The sequence below is a fragment of the Lepidochelys kempii genome, chromosome 18 (assembly GCF_965140265.1).
Source record: "Lepidochelys kempii isolate rLepKem1 chromosome 18, rLepKem1.hap2, whole genome shotgun sequence".
Classification (NCBI taxonomy): Eukaryota; Metazoa; Chordata; order Testudines; family Cheloniidae; genus Lepidochelys; species Lepidochelys kempii.
The window spans coordinates 4,106,473-4,125,063 of NC_133273.1; the positions used below are offsets into that span (position 1 = coordinate 4,106,473).

At 50.0% G+C, this 18,591-nt stretch overlaps 1 protein-coding gene across 2 annotated transcripts in view; it reads left to right on the forward strand.

Moving 5' to 3' along the window:
• The first annotated feature begins 1,466 nt into the window (after window positions 1-1,466).
• SLC2A1 (solute carrier family 2 member 1) overlaps window positions 1,467-18,591 on the forward strand; it is a 40,875-nt gene continuing 23,750 nt past the window's right edge. Inside the window, exons 1-2 of one of the 2 annotated variants that reach the window (XM_073316447.1) lie at window positions 1,467-1,673; window positions 15,088-15,180. In XM_073316447.1, the coding sequence (XP_073172548.1) occupies window positions 1,656-1,673; window positions 15,088-15,180 (111 nt within the window). In that variant the 5' untranslated portion in view covers window positions 1,467-1,655. Of the gene's footprint in view, window positions 1,674-14,961; window positions 15,181-18,591 lie in introns of those variants that run through there. The other variant, XM_073316446.1, reaches the window with a different exon arrangement.

The following is an 18,591-nucleotide window of genomic DNA, read 5'->3' on the forward strand; positions in this document are numbered from 1 at the left end:
ATGGTCTCGGACACCATCCGATGGTCCAGGGACATCTACATCGAACACATCACCGGCCACTGACAGCACCAGGAGGAGTGAGCCGGTACGACATCGTGCATCCACTATGGGAAAGGGGCAGAGAGGCTTTTTCCATTGGACCATATGAACTGGAACCATAAACTCACTGAACATTAAATCCCACCAAATAAGGGTAGATCCATCCCCATCATCGTATCCGCTCATTATACGCCACACCTGAACATAGCCATTATATGGACAGCATACCCCCATAGCTCAATGTCTGTACTCTGACCGGTTAACCTTTTACCCCCAATCGGGGAGACTGCAGATGATGTATTCCTTACTCCACGAGCTCCTAAACTGAATTTCGCACCCCTTGATAATCTGTATCTTATTCCCTGATAACCAGAAACTTCTATGCTTGAACTCTGTGCCGTTTTCTTTTTATTTCAACGTTATCTTAATAAAATTATTTAACCTGCGGTCCTGGCAAGACTGATTGTTATTCAATAATGGGTGATTTTACTCCGTTCTTATCACTCTGCTGGGGAAGGGACCCGGCTGCTTGGAGCAAGGGGGTGGGGAAAATATGTTTTGTTTTCTTTGCGAAGTGTGGAATAGAGTCAGTCCTGCCTTACAGCCTCCAGCAGACAGAGCAACAATCTCCTTTCAGCAGAGGAGCCGGCTCCACCTTTAAGCTCAGCAGGTGCAGTGAGAGGCCGAAAATTCAGAACAGCGACGACACCGGGGGATGAAAACACAACAGGAGAAACTCCAGCGTGAAACCACCATTTAAAGTTGGCAATCCTATCCCTCCCCTTCCCCCCTCTGCTCCACCCCAACATCGCCAAGGCCTGAGTGAATTGCAAAGGGAGGAGTTTGGTACCGAGCAAGGAATGAATTGCAGGCTCTGTTCCTTTCCCCCGGACCCTTTTTTCAATGAGGTGGTTGTACCGTGTGTACGTGCACGGGCGAGAGAAAGCGCCCATGGGAGGAGCGTAGCATCTTGAAATCTCTCTGTCTCGGGCCGGGCCGGGCCCGAAGACTCTCTAGGGCTGCGGGCCGAGCCGAGAAATGCCAAGCAGGAGCCCCCGGGAGGAGGAGCCCCCTCTGCGGTGGCTCGCTGGGGAAGGGCCCAGCCGGGAGGCTGCGGGGATTGCAATGCTGTCCTCGTGTGCCCGGGCTCGCCTCTGCAGCGAGCTCCTGGGCGATGAGCGCCGGCGCCCAGAGCCGAGCCGCGGCCCCGCCAGCGCGTTAACAATGAGGCCCACGTCCGCCCCCCGCCGTGCGCAGCGCGCGGGAGGCCGGGGCCCTTGACGGACGGACGGGCCAGCCACTCAGGGCGCCGCGCCCGGGCCCGCGAGCCCTCCAGCGGCGCACCCCCGACACACCCCCGTGAGCGCGCGGCCAGCCAATCAGGCGGGGCGCTCGCCACACACGCGCACACTTAAGCCGGGTCGAGGCGCGGCGGCCGGGCCAGGTCTTATACGGCGCGTTCCGAGCGCAGCGCGCGGCACGGGCAGCGCCGGGGCACCGCAGCAGCAGCAGCAGCGCGCCGGAGGACTCGCGTCGGCTCGCCGGGACCCCCCCGCGCGGCTCGGCGCCCTGGCCCGGGGCAGCGTCCCTTGGAGCGAGCGCGCGGGCGCAGCACCATGGAGTCGGGGAGCAAGGTGACCGTGGGCCCGGCGGGGGGAGGCTCCCCGGGACCTTCCGGCGGGGGCGGCGTGTGCGTGGCCGTTTCGGGGGGAAGCGGGGTTGGGGGAGGGCAGAGCGGCCTGCGGGGGGGGGGGGTCGCTGCTTCCCAGAGTCTTTCCGCCCCAAGCAGCCGCCGGCCTGGCCCTGGGCGAGGCGACGCGCACCGGGCGAGCCCCGTGGCCGGGGGCGTTCGGGGCAGGGTGGCTGGTCTGCGCTCGCCCACAGCGCAGAGGGAAGGCGGCTCTCGCGGGTCCAGCAAGGCCGCTTGGCCGCCGGGCTGGGTGCGGGCTCCGTGTCCTTCGGGCCGGGCTCCGTCTGGGGCGTGAGGCGGGGCCGAAAGCCCTAGGAGCCCCCTGCCCCTTACGGCGCATCGCCGCGGGCGCGAGTCCTGGCGGCTGTTTCAAACCTTCCCCCTCCTTGGCGCCGTGTGGGCTTGAGCCGCCGCCTGCTTTGGGCTCCCTTAGCCAGTGCCCCGCTGGCAGCGACGGGACCCGGCTGTTGCCCCACGGCTCCCTCCGGGGACGCCCCATCCCGCATTGCCCGGCGGGGGCGGCGGCACCTGGGGGGTCGGGGTGCTGCGCAGCGCATCCCGGTCCCAGCAGCGTGCGGAGTGGAAAGTTTTCAGCCTCGAGCGGCGATCGCGTGTTTAAAATAAAATAACTAAACAAATTAAACCCTCAGACAAGTGACTGATGGGGGGGGGGGAGTTCCCTGCCGGAGTCCCAGATGCAAGATAATCAAGCCATGTCCGAGGTGTTCGGTAAAAGGGCAAGTTTGCAGGGCTTGGGGCTGGACCGGGGGGCAGAGTTCGTTGAAACTTGGTGCTGCGGTTTGGTGGGAAGGATGCCCGCCCCTGTAGCCGGTCTGTATTCAGCGGCTTAAAATACCCCAGCCTTCCTGTGTGCGCGTTAGCCTTGCCTGGCCGACACTGGTGACCCCAAAGCTCCTAGAGGCACAGGAGGGAAGGGCTGTAGGCTTACGGGTCAGGACGGGGCTCGATGTCCCGCGTTCGCAGCAAAGTCCCCCCGTTTTCCCAAGGGCCGAGGGGATGCGGTGCTTCGGAAAGCTGGAGGGTTTCCTGTGTTGCCAATTCCTGGGATTTTTTTCCTTGTACTTGTCGGTTTTTTCAAGCCCTACCGTCTGGAATCGAGGGTTTCAATAAGAATCTCCCCTTCCGTTTGACATGTTTTCCGAGCACGGCTTGTTATGGAGAAAAGCGTGGGAATGAGGCCAGGTCCCCTCCAAAGGTTCAGACCAAAAGGCAAATAAAAAACCCCGAATCTTATTGGGGGAGCGGCCTGATTTTTAAAAGATGGGGGGCCTGACTCGGGATTTTTGAACATGTGGGGTTGGCAGTCCTGCTCTTTCGGTCTACGTTGTCCCGTTACGTAATGGGTCGGACCATTATGACTGTCTAGTCTGGCGGAGAATTACACCAGGTGGCGATTCCTGCATGGAACTTGTTTGAACTGGAGCAGGGATGTAATCCCAGAGAGAGTAACCAAGGATACCCTCTTACAAATTATACAATCACAGTAAGGCCTTAAGGGGGGAAATAGTGTATGTATTTCTAATAATTCTTCCTTTGAGTTGGGCCTCGCATCAGGTTCAAATCCCCTATAATCTAATCCACACACAGGCTTGACTTTCCCTCTTTTTGGTACATTTGCAGGACCGTGTTAAAAGGATTTTTTTCTTGTTTTTATTTGTTTGGTGGAAGAGCCCCCTAGTAGTCCCTGCCCTGAAGAGCTTCTTTGTTCTGTGCTTGGACCATACCTAGGACCATCTAATGCTGGTCCGGACTTGGAGCTCTTAAACACTAAGTGGATTAATTAACCCTTTAGGTTTTGTTTTTCTTCCCTCCTCCCTCAGGCTCCAATCCACAGCAGTCACCTTGTTTTACAGAGTACTGGTATGTGATGATTACATCGGTGCTCATGGTAAAAGAATAGGTTTTATAATGAAGAAAAGAGGGTGGGGGATCCAAAGCAAAAAACAGAAAAATCCCATCCCTGCCCAACTCCACAGAACAGAAGGGTTCAGATTGAGACTCCAAGTGGTCTTTTCTGATCTGACTTCTTATGGGTCTCAGATCATCCCAATGAGTAAATTGTTCCCCAGTTGCTCACATCTTCCCTGGTTACCTTCCACTTCACAGGCTCATCTGTTGCGTTACACTGGTATAGTTGATTTGGGTGGTGGTACTCCAGATTACAGCTGCTAAACCGTGGCCATGGAACAAAGGTTTGTAGTCTGGCTGCGCTGGGCTAGCTGCACTAGGCGAGTTTATAATGGTTGTATATTTAAAAATTGAGTATCCACGCAAACCTCTATGTAGCCTCTCTTTTGGTATAAACCTGGCTTACATCGATTTAGTTTAAAATGATTTCTTGCTAATTTAAACTAAATCACTGTGACTGGGTTAAATTGAATTAAGAGTGTCCACAGAGGGGGTTGAACCAGTTTAACCAAATTGATTTAAAATAATGATGTTCCTTAAACTGGCAGCTCTTGTGTGAAGATAAATGTGTAGACGAGCACTTACAATCATATTAGGTACTTTGAGTCAATTGACAATCAATTAATTCGAGTTGCATACTTGACGGTCGGGTCCCTAAAGCAGATTTTAGGCCCCAGTGTGCAATGAAAGGGGATACCAGAGCGGGGAATTCAGTCCAGCAGGCTCCTTCCCTCTCTGTTCAAGAGACCCATCTCTTTTAAAATAATAACTGGTCTTGTGACCATGCAGGGAGGGCACAGGAGAAGCCATGCTGTTCCGCCAGTCTGTGTTTTCTGGGTCAAGATGCTTACAAAGTTTATTTGTGCAACACTGTCTCCAGATTCCCTCCTTTCTCCCTAGCTTTGGAATGTGGTTTGGGATCAGCGCGTTACTGTATTTAGTTCGCTGCGCTCTTGTGCATTTTCAGGAGTGCTGATGGCTGGGTGGGGAGCTGGCTGGCAGCTCCCGGAGTGGAGCGTTCCTGTGTGCCCAGCTGTGGGCTTGGAACCGGAGCTCTGGGACGTGACAGCCAGGAGCACCTCACAGGCACAGCTTGCTCCGGAGGGGGAGGAGGCGAGCGGCTGGGACTGAGGGAATTTTGCCCGGTTGAACACAGAAGTCCAACGCTGGGCCAGATTCTGATCTCGGGCACAATGGTGTAAATCCGCAGTAGCTTGCATTTGGCTGTAGAAGCCCCAAAAGGAGGACAAGGGGCCGGTTCACCTACCATAAACATAGAACTGGCTGGTTTCTATCAGCTCTGTGCTTGGAGGATATTTCCTCGTCTCTCTTTAGCGGATCTTTTCAACCTCTCGATGCTGCCTTCATTTCTGGGGGGTCGGGGGGTGTCACTTCAAGCTGTTCGAGTGGAGACCGTTTAATCATAAAGGTCCCCGGGGCGAGTAGAGACCAGAGCGCTGGGCAAGCACCGGCTAAGCCTGGCACCCTGTTACCCGCTGCCTCCATCCAGTCGGGCCCGGCTGCCTGTCTTAGGGGTGCCCGCGTTTCCCCGCTGCCCGGGCCGGGGGTGGCTTCGTGGCTCCCGGGTACTGAGCAATGGGCCGGGCTGGGCTGGGATTGCCGCGGGTTGGGCTCGCACAGTCCCGGGGCTGGCAGCAGCCGCTGCCCCGGCTCCATTAGGAGGGAAGCTGCCGGCATGTCCCCGGCGCCAGGGGGCGGTGTCGCGCTAGCCCCTGCGATGTAGGCCAAAGGGGAGAGCGAGCCCAACATCCCCGGGCGGGGCCCGCCGGAGCTCGCCGCCCATTGGCGGCCGGCGGCGAGCCCCTCTCAGCGGGCTGGGGGGAGCCTAGCTTCGAGCCTGCGGCAGCAGCTGCCAGCGCGGGGGGGCGGCGGGGATCCAGGGGCCCAGCTGGGCAGTGCGGCGCTGGGGAGGTTCCCGTGGCTCCCCCATCTGTAACTTACCGAGGCTTGTTGCAAGGCTCTAGGTACCGGGCCTTCATTCCTGCCAGGGGGCGCCCAGCCGGATCTCTCAATCTCCATTCTCTGTGTTAAGATCCGGTCATTGCTTTTTTTGTGTGTAGTAGCTCCCATGCTTTCTGGGCGGAGATAGGGGAGGGAAATCCCTGGGTCACATCCCAAACATAATAACTTTGGCAATGAAACCTTCCTCAGCATGATCTGCACAGGACCATGCAACCCTGACTTACAGGAACTTGCGGGACCACTTGGGAGGAAGGATTACTTACCTGAGTAGGGGTTGCAGCTCCAACTGTATTTCTAATGTACATCACAAGACCAGGTCTTCTTAAACCACTGTTTTGATCTAATGAAGATCTGACTGATGCACCCTCCACTGTACAGCTGCAATACAGCACCTTCTGATGCCTAGGCAGAGCCCACAGCTTTGCTTGCAAAATGCTGTAATTTCCTTCCCTCCAGCCCTGCTACTAGTAGCCTTCAGAAAGAGCCCTGCTACTTTTGTAACATGTTACAGGATATGCTGCAACTGACTGGGTCATGTTATGTAGCAGATTGCATTACACTCTCTATCCTCCATCATTACAAAGGTGGAAAGTCCTGTAATTCCCTTCTAGGACTAAAGAGTTCCTTATTTCCTGTTTCCTGTTCCTAATTGCAGACTGAGCCCTTTTAAATGAAGTTGAGAGGAATTAATAGGTGTAAGGATGGAGGGAAAAGACAAAACAAATAAAAAACACAGTAGAAAGAGACAATCAGCTGTGGATACTCCTGTTTATCAACTAAACAAACTTAAGTCTTAACTCAGTGGTAGAAGATTTTGTTGGGTATCTCTAAATTTGAGATAATGGATGATCCAGTTAGGATAAAATAAGAGTCCGTTCAGACTCAACTAATTTTAGCCCTAACTGAACCTTTTGTGAGAGTCAAAAAGGCTACAAATAACACCTTTAAAAGTATCTTCTTTGTGAGTATATCATGGAAATAACAAATAACACCTTTAAAAGTATCTTCTTTGTGAGTATATCATGGGAGAGGCTGTGCTTCATTTTCATTCCCAATTTTCCAGACTCCAGATGGCTAGCCAAAGCTTATCCAAACTCATAACCTTTAGGGTGCCTGATCTGACCATTAAACCTTTTAAAGAGATAAATTTAACCCAAAATTTAGGTTTTGTAAAATTTATTGGTGGAGACTCAATAATAGGAAATGCTATAAGAATTTTCTGGGGGCAAAAACAATAGAATTTAGGTAGAAACTTAATTTGGTTCTATTAAAAATTAGCCTTAATACCTGCAGAATTTAATAAAGCACAAAATCCTCTTCATATGAGTTTTGAACCATCCTTTAGAATTCTGTAACAAAGCTATCATTTTATATGATCTATATGATGGATTTTAAAAAAAAAACCCTGTAGAAAAGTTACTTTTCTGTTCACTTCTACAAGACTTCCATAAGAGGCAACTAATAGAAAATTTTTAATTCTAATGGAAAGTTTAAAAAAAGCAAATATTCTTCTGCCTTGACTGCAACCTAAACTAATTCAAAATCCTGCATGAAAACCTGAGAATGGAATTGAATGGAAACTGCCTCTAAACAAAAGTGACACTGACTAGATAATTTTCACTGTACAAGAAGATAGAAATCCAAAAAGTAAAAACAACATAAATAGTGAAGAGTAAATTGATCTTTAAAATTTTCAGGTTTAACAATTGAAGGTGTTAATACATGCAGTATGTAAAATTATTTATTTAAGCTATGGGCAATTAAAGTGGCTAGTGACTTTTGGATGCCCATCTTGAAATAACTTACAGGGGACCTGATTTTCAAAGTTCTGAGCACACATTTTCTATAAACTATGCCCCTTTATGGTGCTCTAAGATAGCTAGTCACTTTTGAAAATCTTGGCCATGGTGTAAGATGTCTGTTAGATGTTCACCCACTGATAATTTAAACAGTCCTGCAAGAGGAAAGGCACATCTGGCTGAAGAGAAGGCAAATCAGTGTGATTCCAAATGTAATTGGAGAAAGCACATTGAAAGGTGAATTTATAGTAGTATGCATCGATCAAATTCCTTTTAAATGAGAACCAGTACAGCACCTGACTGTACCAGACATTCAAACCTGTCAAGGACCTGTGCTACAGTATCCTTCCGTAAAAGCTCACTGTACAATAATTAGTTCTATGCAAACAGCGTGGTGCAATCTTATTGACGTAATGCTTCATAGTACAATATTCTGAAGATCTGTTTATTGCCATTTATTGTTGCCTCGTCATTCAAGGTGTGCAAATCATGATGACTAATTAGAAATATTCTTATACTTTCAGGCTGGTGTGAACTGCTCTGCTCCAGCATGGGGCAGAAGGAAAGTCTTTTTCTGTTTGGTAGGAGCTGATTCCATGAGAGCAGGGGAGAGGAGTCTTCCTCTTGGACCTTTCTTTATTTGGAGGGGTGGGGGATGACTTGTGTGCTTTACATAAAGCTGCAACTACTGGCCTTTTAAAAAATTAAGAATCATTTTATAACAGTGGTGTTAGGGCATGTTCAAACGCAAGCTGCTTTTCATGTCCACAGTGATGACACACTGTTGCTTTCGTAGGGGAAACTGTCTTGTGTGGTCATGGTGTGGCAATGATTTATGCAAAATAGCCTTTGGAATGAAGGAAATCAGCTGTGCAGAAAGGACAGAGTATGGGACAGGGACTTAACTTCCAGGATCTGTTCCTGGTTTGTGTAACAGGATGGCTTGACCCTTTAAGGGCTAGAAGCCTGGTGCCAGCCAATCCTAGTTAGGAAGAAGACACACCTGTGCCAGGGATCAGGTGATTACCCTATAAGGAGCAGCAGGAAGCTGCGGAAAGGGGATGATGCAATCTTCAGAAAGAAAACTAGAGGATGCTGTGGCTGGCAGTGAGCAGCTCCTGCGGTAGACCCTTGACCATGGCAGGGTTTGAGCCTGGAAGTCAGACAGCGGACTCCATAGGTGTCAGAAGGAAAAGAGTCTGGTCTGGCCATGGCCTGCAAAAGCAGGAATGGCCCCAGGCAGGAAGGCTGGCATTGGAAGAGAAACTTTTAGGGGTTTTTTGTTAGATGATTTGATGATAAACCTGACAGAAGGAGGGGTATTTTTGATCACAAAGCCGCTGGGTGACTGAGGGGTTCAAGAGGGCGAACAGTGGGGATGCTTTCGGGGCTGCCCTGAAGCCAGTGGGGCCCCTGGGAGGAGGCCATGCATTGACATCCTGCCACTTGCTTCCTGTGACCTTGAGCAAGTTAGCCTTCCTGTGCTGCAGATCCACTGTGTGCTGTGCTGATGCTGATCCATGCCCCATGTATTGAGGGGCTTCATTCAGTGCTGCTTTTGAGGTCTGCAGCTGGAAAGTGCCAAGCTCTGCAGCAGAAGTCTGGTCCAGCTCCATCCAGTTCATTTGCTGGAAAAGATTCCCATTGGATTAACTGGGAGTTGGATTGAACCACTGATAAGGCGAGGGAGCTGCTCCACAGCTGTCCAGCCACCTCCAGACCTGTCTAAGGCATATAGGGCAACCCGTGTTTTCTGCTTCTTCCAAACCTGCCACAGGTTGTAAAGACAGGGCCCTGATCCTGCCATACAGCTAAGGCTGGCAGGGACCACTACAATCCATTCACAGAGAGCAGCTTTCAGGAGTGAAGTCATAGGCTTCATGTGCACAGGACAAATGAGTGTGTCTAAGAGCTGCATTAAAACCCAGTTATGGCCAAAAAAGGCTGAAATTCCATGGGGCTGGCCAGTGTGAATGGCTTATCTTTTGATTAGCCCAGTCTGGCCCCATCCACTGTAGGGCTTGGTCCTACTTACATTTAAGTCCGTGTCAAAACTGCCATTGGCTCCAGGCCTACAGGATCAGATCTGCGACAGCCAAACTGTATTTAATCTAGTTCAGCCACCACTGCATATAAATGGCTTTAGCTGTAAAATAGTTCTGCTCTGTGTGGAAGGAGCCAAGATCTCCTTCTGTGCTTGCTTCCTAGAATCAGGAGAAGGGAGGGGAGAGGTTTAGGAATGGTACTGAATCTCTGGGGGCCCAGGTAGGTTTGCCACCTACAAGATGCAGAAAACCTTGTCACAGGCCACCCCAAACAAAAAGGGTCCTATTGCCAACCCTACCAGAGAGCCTTCTTGGGGTCCATACCACTTCCTGGAGCCTTCAAGGGAATACCTATTGTCCCCTCCTAGGAGGAGCCACTGCCTCCCTCACCCCACTCCTTGTCCATTCTGCTTGCTGGTCCCTGGCACCAAGAGGAGCCACCATGGTTTCTGCAGGTGAGGGCCTGCCCCGTAGAGGGAAGGGACCAGGGTACGAGCTGTGCTCGCAGCTGTGATCTGCATAGCCAGTAGTTTCATGATCACTACGGGCATCACCCAAAAAACCTGGCACATTACATCTTTTGACTGGCCATGAGCAAGGCAGTACAAAAACTAGCCAGGCCAGGTGGCAATGCTAGGTCCAGAGCCATCCTGCCACATGTTTTCAGTGTGGGTGGGAGCACATGGTGGTTTGTGCCTTACCCAGCATAATGGGGCCAGATCATTACTGGGTGCAGTTGTATTAACCACAGTGAGCCCCACCTTGTGCCCCCTTTAAAGGGGAATGTATTACATAGTAGAAAGTAAATGCAGTCACGCGCACACAGCCTCCTGTTCAGTGCTCTCGTGTTAGCAGTGGGTAACAGCATGGGTGCTCAGCCTCTGCCTGCTGGTATTCTCGGGTTACGTTGGTACGGTGCCCTTAAAGGGACACACCATTTCAGTGCCTAGCATTAGCACCGGCTGAACATCAGAACATGCTGCAGGAGCATGGGGTGTCGGCAGGCATGGTAGCTGGATGCCATGCCTGGCACTCAGGAGTGCGAGGTGAGAAGGGGAAGCATGTATTGCTGGGGAAGGGGATTTCTTTCCTCTCTGAACCTATACGGACGGGATGTGGCCCCTTTCTACATAAGCTCAGCAACACAGAGAAAGAAGTGCCTGTGAGAAAAAGGAACAAAGTGAGCAGTTAAAGGAATCATTATAAACCTGTCTGAAAACCTCAGCTTCTGCCTGAATCCCATGCGATATGTGCCCTGTGCATCATGAATGGTGTGTGCATGAGCTCACATGCTCCACCCCTTCCTTGTCAGTCTCAGGCCACCAGCTGCCTGCAGCCCTTCACCAAACTCAAGTGAGACCTTTGTCCAGAGCCCCCAAAGGTTGACTTCCTATGTAGGCTCAGTGTCCTCTTCATCCCCATCCTCCCAGCCCTTTGGGTGTATGTCCTTGTCCCTCGGTGTGTTTGGGGAGATGGGCTTGGGCTGCAGGTGTTGGCTCCTAGCCCTGGTCAGCTGGGCTTGAGAGAACTAGCTGTACCCAGAGCTACTCACTTCTCACAGTGCCCAGTATCTCTGGTCTTTGTGGTGTCAAAAGGCACTAGGACCTGCTCCTCTTAAGGCCTGGCATCTCTGAACTGGAAGGATAACCATTACCGATACTTCCACAGGGTAAAATTCACCCCTGTGCAGATTGTGCACCACTGGGGATGTCTATCTTATGGACTTCTGTGCTTTAGAACTTGTACGGATCCTCTTGATACCAGCTTCTGCTCCTTGATTTTTGCAAGCCAGCAGGCACTGAATCTGGTATGAGTTAGAGCCGCTTAGGGGCTGCTCTAATTTATGCCAGCAGCATATGGACCTTGTATCAGCTGTAGACTGGGGTAGCAGGGTGGAACTCAGTCCTGTCCTTCCCCACTGAATTACTCTTTGATGTGCCCCTTGTGCCAGGCTGGGGGCAGAGTGATTGGCACAGAACCCAGCTCTGATATCTTTACACTAGCTGATACCCCTGCTGCCAGGGGAATTCTCGGCTGGCCACTCAACCCAGAGCCTGGCTTCTTTTATGCAGATGGAGAAACTGGCCCTGTTTCAAAAAGTGGTGCTTGGAGCTCTGCAACAATCATGCAGTGTTTCCTTCCTTAGCCCAAAGCCCCTTTGAAATCCAGGAGAAGCTGCCCTCGCTGAGGAGGGCCTGAGTCTTAAAACAGAACAAATCCCCCTCTCCCCGTCACAACTGAGTGCACCCTACAGATGCAGGGCCAAATGTGCTGGTATGCTCCAGCTGCTCTGTCACTTGAGCAGTGCAAAGCTACAAGTGACTGGCCTTGAACATGCTTTTCACCATTCATGCCCTTTGTTTGTCTTTTGCATTTGACTCAGCCTAGTCAGTTTCTCTTTACATAGGCTCACAGATGGCACAGCTAGAAGGGACTGTTAGGATAGCCTAGTTGGACCTCCTGCATAATACAGGCCAGAGGACTTCATGCAGCAATTGGATGACCACTTGTGACTGAACTAGAGTAGATCTGTTGCCATTCATTGTTGCACCCAGGTTCCCATGTTAGCATTGGGCTGCAAACACAGCAGAGGACTATTCCAGTGGAAACACTGCTGCTGTTTGCATTTCATAAAACCAGTACAACCCCCTGCTCTGAAATCAATACAAGTGCCCATATGATTAGACAAGGGAGGACTGGGAGACTTGCATTTTACCTGCTTTGGGAAGGTTCTGGGAAAGCTTTAAATGCTGAGCTGCCTCTCATGTTCCATCATTCCTGTTTGCTGGTGGATGCAGATCTCATGACTTAATTGAGGCATCTCGTTAACTGTTGCTGGGTAACTTGAGATGGTAACCTCATTGGCTATCCAGGCTCATACTTGCTACCCAATGAAATCAGCCACTGGTAATTAAAGTCAGGCAATTAAAAAGTGGGTTCAGCATCCCCCTCTGAAAAGAGGGCGGGGAAATGAAGGGGACCAGGCCATGGAAGGAGGCTCTGCTTCCAACTGAGCTGTGAGGAGAGGTGCAGAGTCAGAGGGACAGAGACAAGACAGGTGGCTAAGCCAAGAGCTGCGCAGAAGAGGGCTCTTGAAGCTGGGCTGCTGAGAGGAAGGGATGAGGGACCTGAGCTGTGGCTTGTGAATCAATCTGTGGGCGGATTAACGAGGAAGGCAGTGTCAGGGAGGATTTTGACATGAGTAAGGGCCCAGAGGGGTTGTTCCAGGGCTGCAGGGGTGATGTAAGCAGGCAGAGGGCATAGGCTAGTGTCTGGGGAGCCAAGATTGGCAGATGCTGTAGAGCAGAGTTCCTGTGGTTAAGGCAGAGGAGGAGCAGGTGTCTTGTGCACAGGCCTCGGTCATGGTCTGACCCCTGCAGGTCCTTTCTGAGCAAAAAAGTAATTGCAGTTAATTGTAAAAAGAAAAGGAGTACTTGTGGCACCTTAGACTAAATTGTGGCTCTCAGACTGAGTCTCCCATGTGACCAGGCTCTGGGTCCTGGCTCTGTACAATACAGGGGTTGGGGTGGAGCTGGATCATCACCCTACTACGCCCCAGCAGATGCACATGGCCTAGGTTAAAGGTTTGGGATCTCTAACAAGGGCACACTGAGATCTGGCAAACCTGCATGGCTGCTTCAGCAAACTCTGCCCTCCACCAAACTAACATTGCTTCAGAGAGCGGGTGTGAAGAAATCAAAGAGAGAGCTTTTAATTTCACATGGCTATTCCAAAGCTCATCAGCCCAGCCTGTGAAAAGTGGATCCCAGTTTTCTGGGTACAGCCACCAGGACTGTACCCACTGGTGACTTTCCTGCCTGGATCAATGGGCCATTCATGGAGGTGTCCAATTACCAGCCTGCGCAGACACTCCCTACCCCCACCCTCCCACTTCCTCCAAACAAACTGCCAATTGTTACTCTAACCCTAGGCAGGGGAGAGGTAGTGGGAGAGGACTTGCCAAGTAGCTGTAGGCATTGAGCGTTGCATAAATGCAGGGATTTTGCTGAGTAACTGAACTATACTGACAGATTGTTTGCCTCGGCTGAACCAGGCTGCAAGTGCAACCCTGCGTTTGCTTTCCTTTCAAACTTCAGCCCTGCTGCCATGGCATTACCCCTTCTCCTGCCCAAGTGATGGGGCCTTCTGATGCATATCCTCTGGGAGGAGAGAGGACCTTGACTCTGGAGGATGGGTACTGCTCCCTGGAATGGATGTACTGTTTGTCCCAGCCCCAGTTCATAAACAGTAGGTTTCTGGTACTCAGCTCTGCAGAGATTTAAACTAGTGAATGCCAATACCTGATACTTATCTTACCTACACAAGCTTAAAGCCAGAGTAACTCCATGGAGGTCAATACAGTATCACTATTATTTATTTAGCATATGCATAGACTAGCCAGGCGATGGCATCTTCAGAGGCCTGATGCAGTTCTTCTAGGCTACCACTGAACCTAATTGTCAGGCATTCATCAACAATGTGCGTCATGCAACAAAGGGCTGTCACGAAAGCCCCGGCAATACTGCCTGCACAGGGACCTTGCCCTGCACGCCCAGGTTAGAGGGCAGGCCCATGCTTATGGCCCAGTGCCTGGAATCCCACAATTTCAGCATTTGCTTTAAAAAAAAAAAAAAAAAAAAGTTCAACCTCTGGATTGAAAGAAAAGTTTGAAAACTTGACCTGAGTTTCCTTAGACTGTAAGGTCTTTGGGGCAGGGGCTGTCTCTTCTGTTAGTACAGCGCCTAGCATAGTGGGATTCTGGTCCATCACCAGGGCTTTTTGGTGCAACTGCAATTAATAAATGACTAATACCTGCCTGAGTCTGCAGATAGCCTGAAACAGTAGCCCCAGCCATCTTAACTCTGAAGAAGAGACCACAGCCACAGTATGGTGATCAGGGCTCCCATCTGAGGTGTGCCAAGGGTCCTGGATTGTTTAGTTCAGGCCTGTATCCTTTTAAGTGAGGGGAGATTCAGGCTCCCCATCTTTCCCAGGAAACTGCTTTTCGTAATATGATACATACACACGTATATATTAACCCCTGAAAGATCTGGTCAGACACTTTGCTGTAGAAAATGGGTGGATTTAATCTAGAATTGCATTGATGGAACAAGTAAGGAAATGCTAACAAGGGATACCCTTTATGGGATACTAACTCAGTGGGCCAAATCTGACTTCATGTCAATCAGTGCAACTCCACTGCAACTTGTGAGCTTGCATGGGTGGACTTTGGATTTTTTTATTCACTATCCATGCCCCAATCTGCAAGCTTCTCTACTGGGAGCTACTTTTCTGAGTAGGGAGAAAGCTGGGGGACGACTGCTCTGCTCTGTTCAGCCTCTCGCTCAGTAGTGGATACGCTGGAAGCCAGGAGAAGATGAGCCCTAAATCTCCTGGCTCGTTGCAGATGGGAAGGGGGCAGGGAAGGGTGTACAAGTCTTGTACGTGCACAGCCGCTGCCCAGTTGAGATCCAGAGGACTGGATCCTAAAATGGTTCAGGTCAGGAGCCAGGTGGGTGACCTGGACCGGGGGCTGCCCCCACAGTCCTACATTGGAGAGAGGAGCATTTCCCAACCTGACCGCATGTTTCTCTTGAAGCAGATGACAGCCCGCTTGATGCTGGCGGTGGGAGGAGCAGTGCTGGGCTCCCTGCAGTTTGGCTATAACACTGGAGTCATCAACGCCCCTCAGAAGGTAAGGGGGAAAGGCTTGGTGTAAGTACAAACATTCTCTGCTGTACTCATGCTTCCCCGTGCTTGTGCTTTGCAGCCTGTCCTCACACAGGCAGACATACACACAGGCAGACATCCATCGCACACCCCACAACATGAAACCTCTCAAACTGCAGCACATCCCCACACATGGAAACAAGCTGCCACGCACGTGCACACGTGGAGAGTGACGCATCCATCATTGTAACACAACACTTGCATGCTGCAACACAATGTGAATACTTGCACACTCCAAAACCACTCCACACATGAAAGCACACACCGACACATACTACCCCCCCTCCAAGCTCCGCTAAAATAGCACATCCTGTTAAACAGCTTACTGACGCTAATGAGATTTATTAAGCAGTTATTTGGCTGTTGCCAGGAGCATTAGTTTCCTCTTTGTTTACTATTTTGTTAAAGAATTCTGGGAAAGTTATTACATAAACTGACCTCTTCTCTTGTCTAATGAGAGAGGCCCCAGCAATGCAGATCAGACCAGCATCCGAGCCTTCCCAAATTAGTTCAGACTCGGGGCTTGGATTTGGGACCCTTTTCTAAGGGTATGTTTACATTGCAGTTAGATACCTGCGGCTGGTCCATGCCAGCTGACTTGGGTTCGTGGGCAGAGAGGACCCATGCCTGTGGATAGTGGGGGTTGGGGGGGCAGAGTGAGGGCAGCTGGTGTCAGCAGTGTTACTGAGCATGCTCAGTACAAACCAAACTGCAAATCTGCATGTGTTGTGGTGTCATTGTCGTTCCCCCCCCCACATACACACACACACACACACACACATTCCCTCTGCTCATGGTGCTTGGGCTAAGGGGCTGTTCAATTTGACATTTGGATTCTGGGACCCTCCCACCTCCACTAGGGAAAGTGATGGAGGAGCCTGAAATGTAGATGGGATTCAGGAGTTCTTAGAGCCAGCTCAGAGCAGGTCTGGACAACACTGAGCATTGCCTAGATAAGTCCCACTGGTTGAGCTGCCTTGGTAGTATGATGCCTTTGGGCTGAGATAAAGAATCTGTTTAAAAAAAAAAACAACCCACCAAATAGTTGCTTTGAAGCAGGATGAGTTTGACAGCCTTTGGTTCAGCCCACAGGGAACCTGATCTCTCCAGCTGCACAGGTGCTGATGATGGGGATTACCTACACTTTATTGGTGTCTCTTACCTTTATATGTGTTCCTTATTGTCTGCTGCTTAGCAACCACCCCTGCCCTCCTGCACTGCCCTTTTAGATCAGCTGTCTGTGTATTTGGTCAGCTGAGTCATACCAGATCTGCATCCTCATGCTGAGACTATTACAACAAGGGTGGGAAGAGACTCCCTGTGAAAAGGGATCCTCTAAAGCAGGGGTAGTCCATAGGCAGACCCCAAGCCAAATCCAGAGATGCTTTTGAATGGACCCCAACATCTTAATCTTATTTACTTATTGTTACTGAGGTGTGAAAAATGTTTCTCTGGAGTCTGGACTTTGACAAAAATCAGACTACCCCTGCTCTAAAGCCAGATTCCATTAAATCTGCTGTCCTTGAGGGCTGGGGATGACATATTGCCCAACCTTCCTTCCTAGCTAGCTAGCTTGCAGGGGCAGGGTATTGATACCAGTTTCAGAAATACTGGGCTTTCACTCACACTCCTGATTTTTACTGATGTGAGTAAGGATGGAATCTGTCAGGAAGTATGGCACCAAGGTACCCCATTATCTCCTAGCAGAATACAACTAAATCCCAATAGCGTCCGCAGAGTTACTTGTATCCTACAGGTTTCAGAGTAATGGCTGTGTTAGTCTGTATTCGCAAAAAGAAAAGGAGTAGTTGTGGCACCTTAGAGACTAACCAATTTATTTGAGCATAAGCTTTCGTGAGCTACAGCTCACTTCATCGGATGCATACTGTGGAAAATACAGAAGATGTTTTTATACGCACAAACCATAAAAAAATGGATGTTTATCACTACAAAAGGTTTTCTCTCCCCCCACCCCACACTCCTGCTGGTAATAGAGACTGGGAATGGTTGAGTCATTATAAAAAGTAACCTATTTCCCCTTGTTTATTCCTCCTCCTCCCCCCTACCCCCCACTGTTCCTCAGATGTTCTTGTTAAACCCTGGATTTGTGCTGGAAATGGCCCACCTTGATTACCATACACGTTGTAAGGAGAGTGATCACTTTAGATAAGCTATTACCAGCAGGAGAGTGGGGTGGGGGGAGAGAAAACCTTTGGTAGTGATAAACACCCATTTTTTTATGGTTTGTGTGTATAAAAACATCTTCTGTATTTTCCACAGTATGCATCCGATGAAGTGAGCTGTAGCTCACGAAAGCTTATGCTCAAATAAATTGGTTAGTCTCTAGGGTGCCACAACTACTCCTTTTCTTTTTGTATCCTACAGTGCAGGACACTACAAGTGTTGGGGACTGGAGCCTGGGAGAAGATGCCTAGGAGACAGATAGGGCACTCTCCCCTGGTCTCCCCGAAGTGGGGGGAGGGAAGTAATGCCAAAGAAACCAGGATGGGGTCCTGCTCTGAGTGGATCATCACCAAGGGTGGGGTGGAGTTCTGACACCTTTGTGTGTTTGGTGTCCAGTGACAAAGCCCTATTGGCAGTCAATAGGAGCTGAGAACGAATTCACTTAGGTGACTGTGAAAATCCTACCGATCACTTTCATTCTGGCATCTAATGTGCACACTGGAGATTCAAGAAACTTTTAGAAAAAGCTCTGACATGTTTCTCCCACATGCCAGACTCAGCTGTTTTCAGGGCCCCAATGTCTCAATCTGAAACATCTGTGTCTGCCATGAAGGACAATCCACGCCCACCCTAATGATCACACCTGCTGCCCAAAGGCAGACACAAGACAAGCCTTGAACTGACTGCTGCTGGTCAGCTTGAAAAGGACCAGGCATTCCAGGACCATGGAGAGAATTAAAACATCAAAGTATCTTTGTACAATTCCAAATAATTAAAAATACAGAGGTAGAATTTGTGCTGTAGGAATATTAAGCCTATTGCAGGAGGGATCAGCAGGCCAGCTGCACAGTGGCATGATTTGAATTACAAACAAGGCCCTGTTACTCTGAAACAGCTCAAAGAGGTTAACAAAAAAGCTCCTTTTAGAAACTTTCTAATACTTGTAAACAGTGTAGAAATTTGTAATGACTTAATCCATTTTCACCTCAAATTAATATGGGTCATCTAGCTAATTAGGAGACTGCAAGAATGTTTTTTATTGCAACATGCAAAGTACAGTTGAGCTAGGAAACTCGTTTTGGGGGGAGTTTAACCCCTTTCACACCAAGGTCTAGGCTATAGTCTTGCAGGAGCAGAACTAGTGTTTTGAACAATTCTCTGAAGAGGCAAAAGCACTGGCTATGTGCTAAAT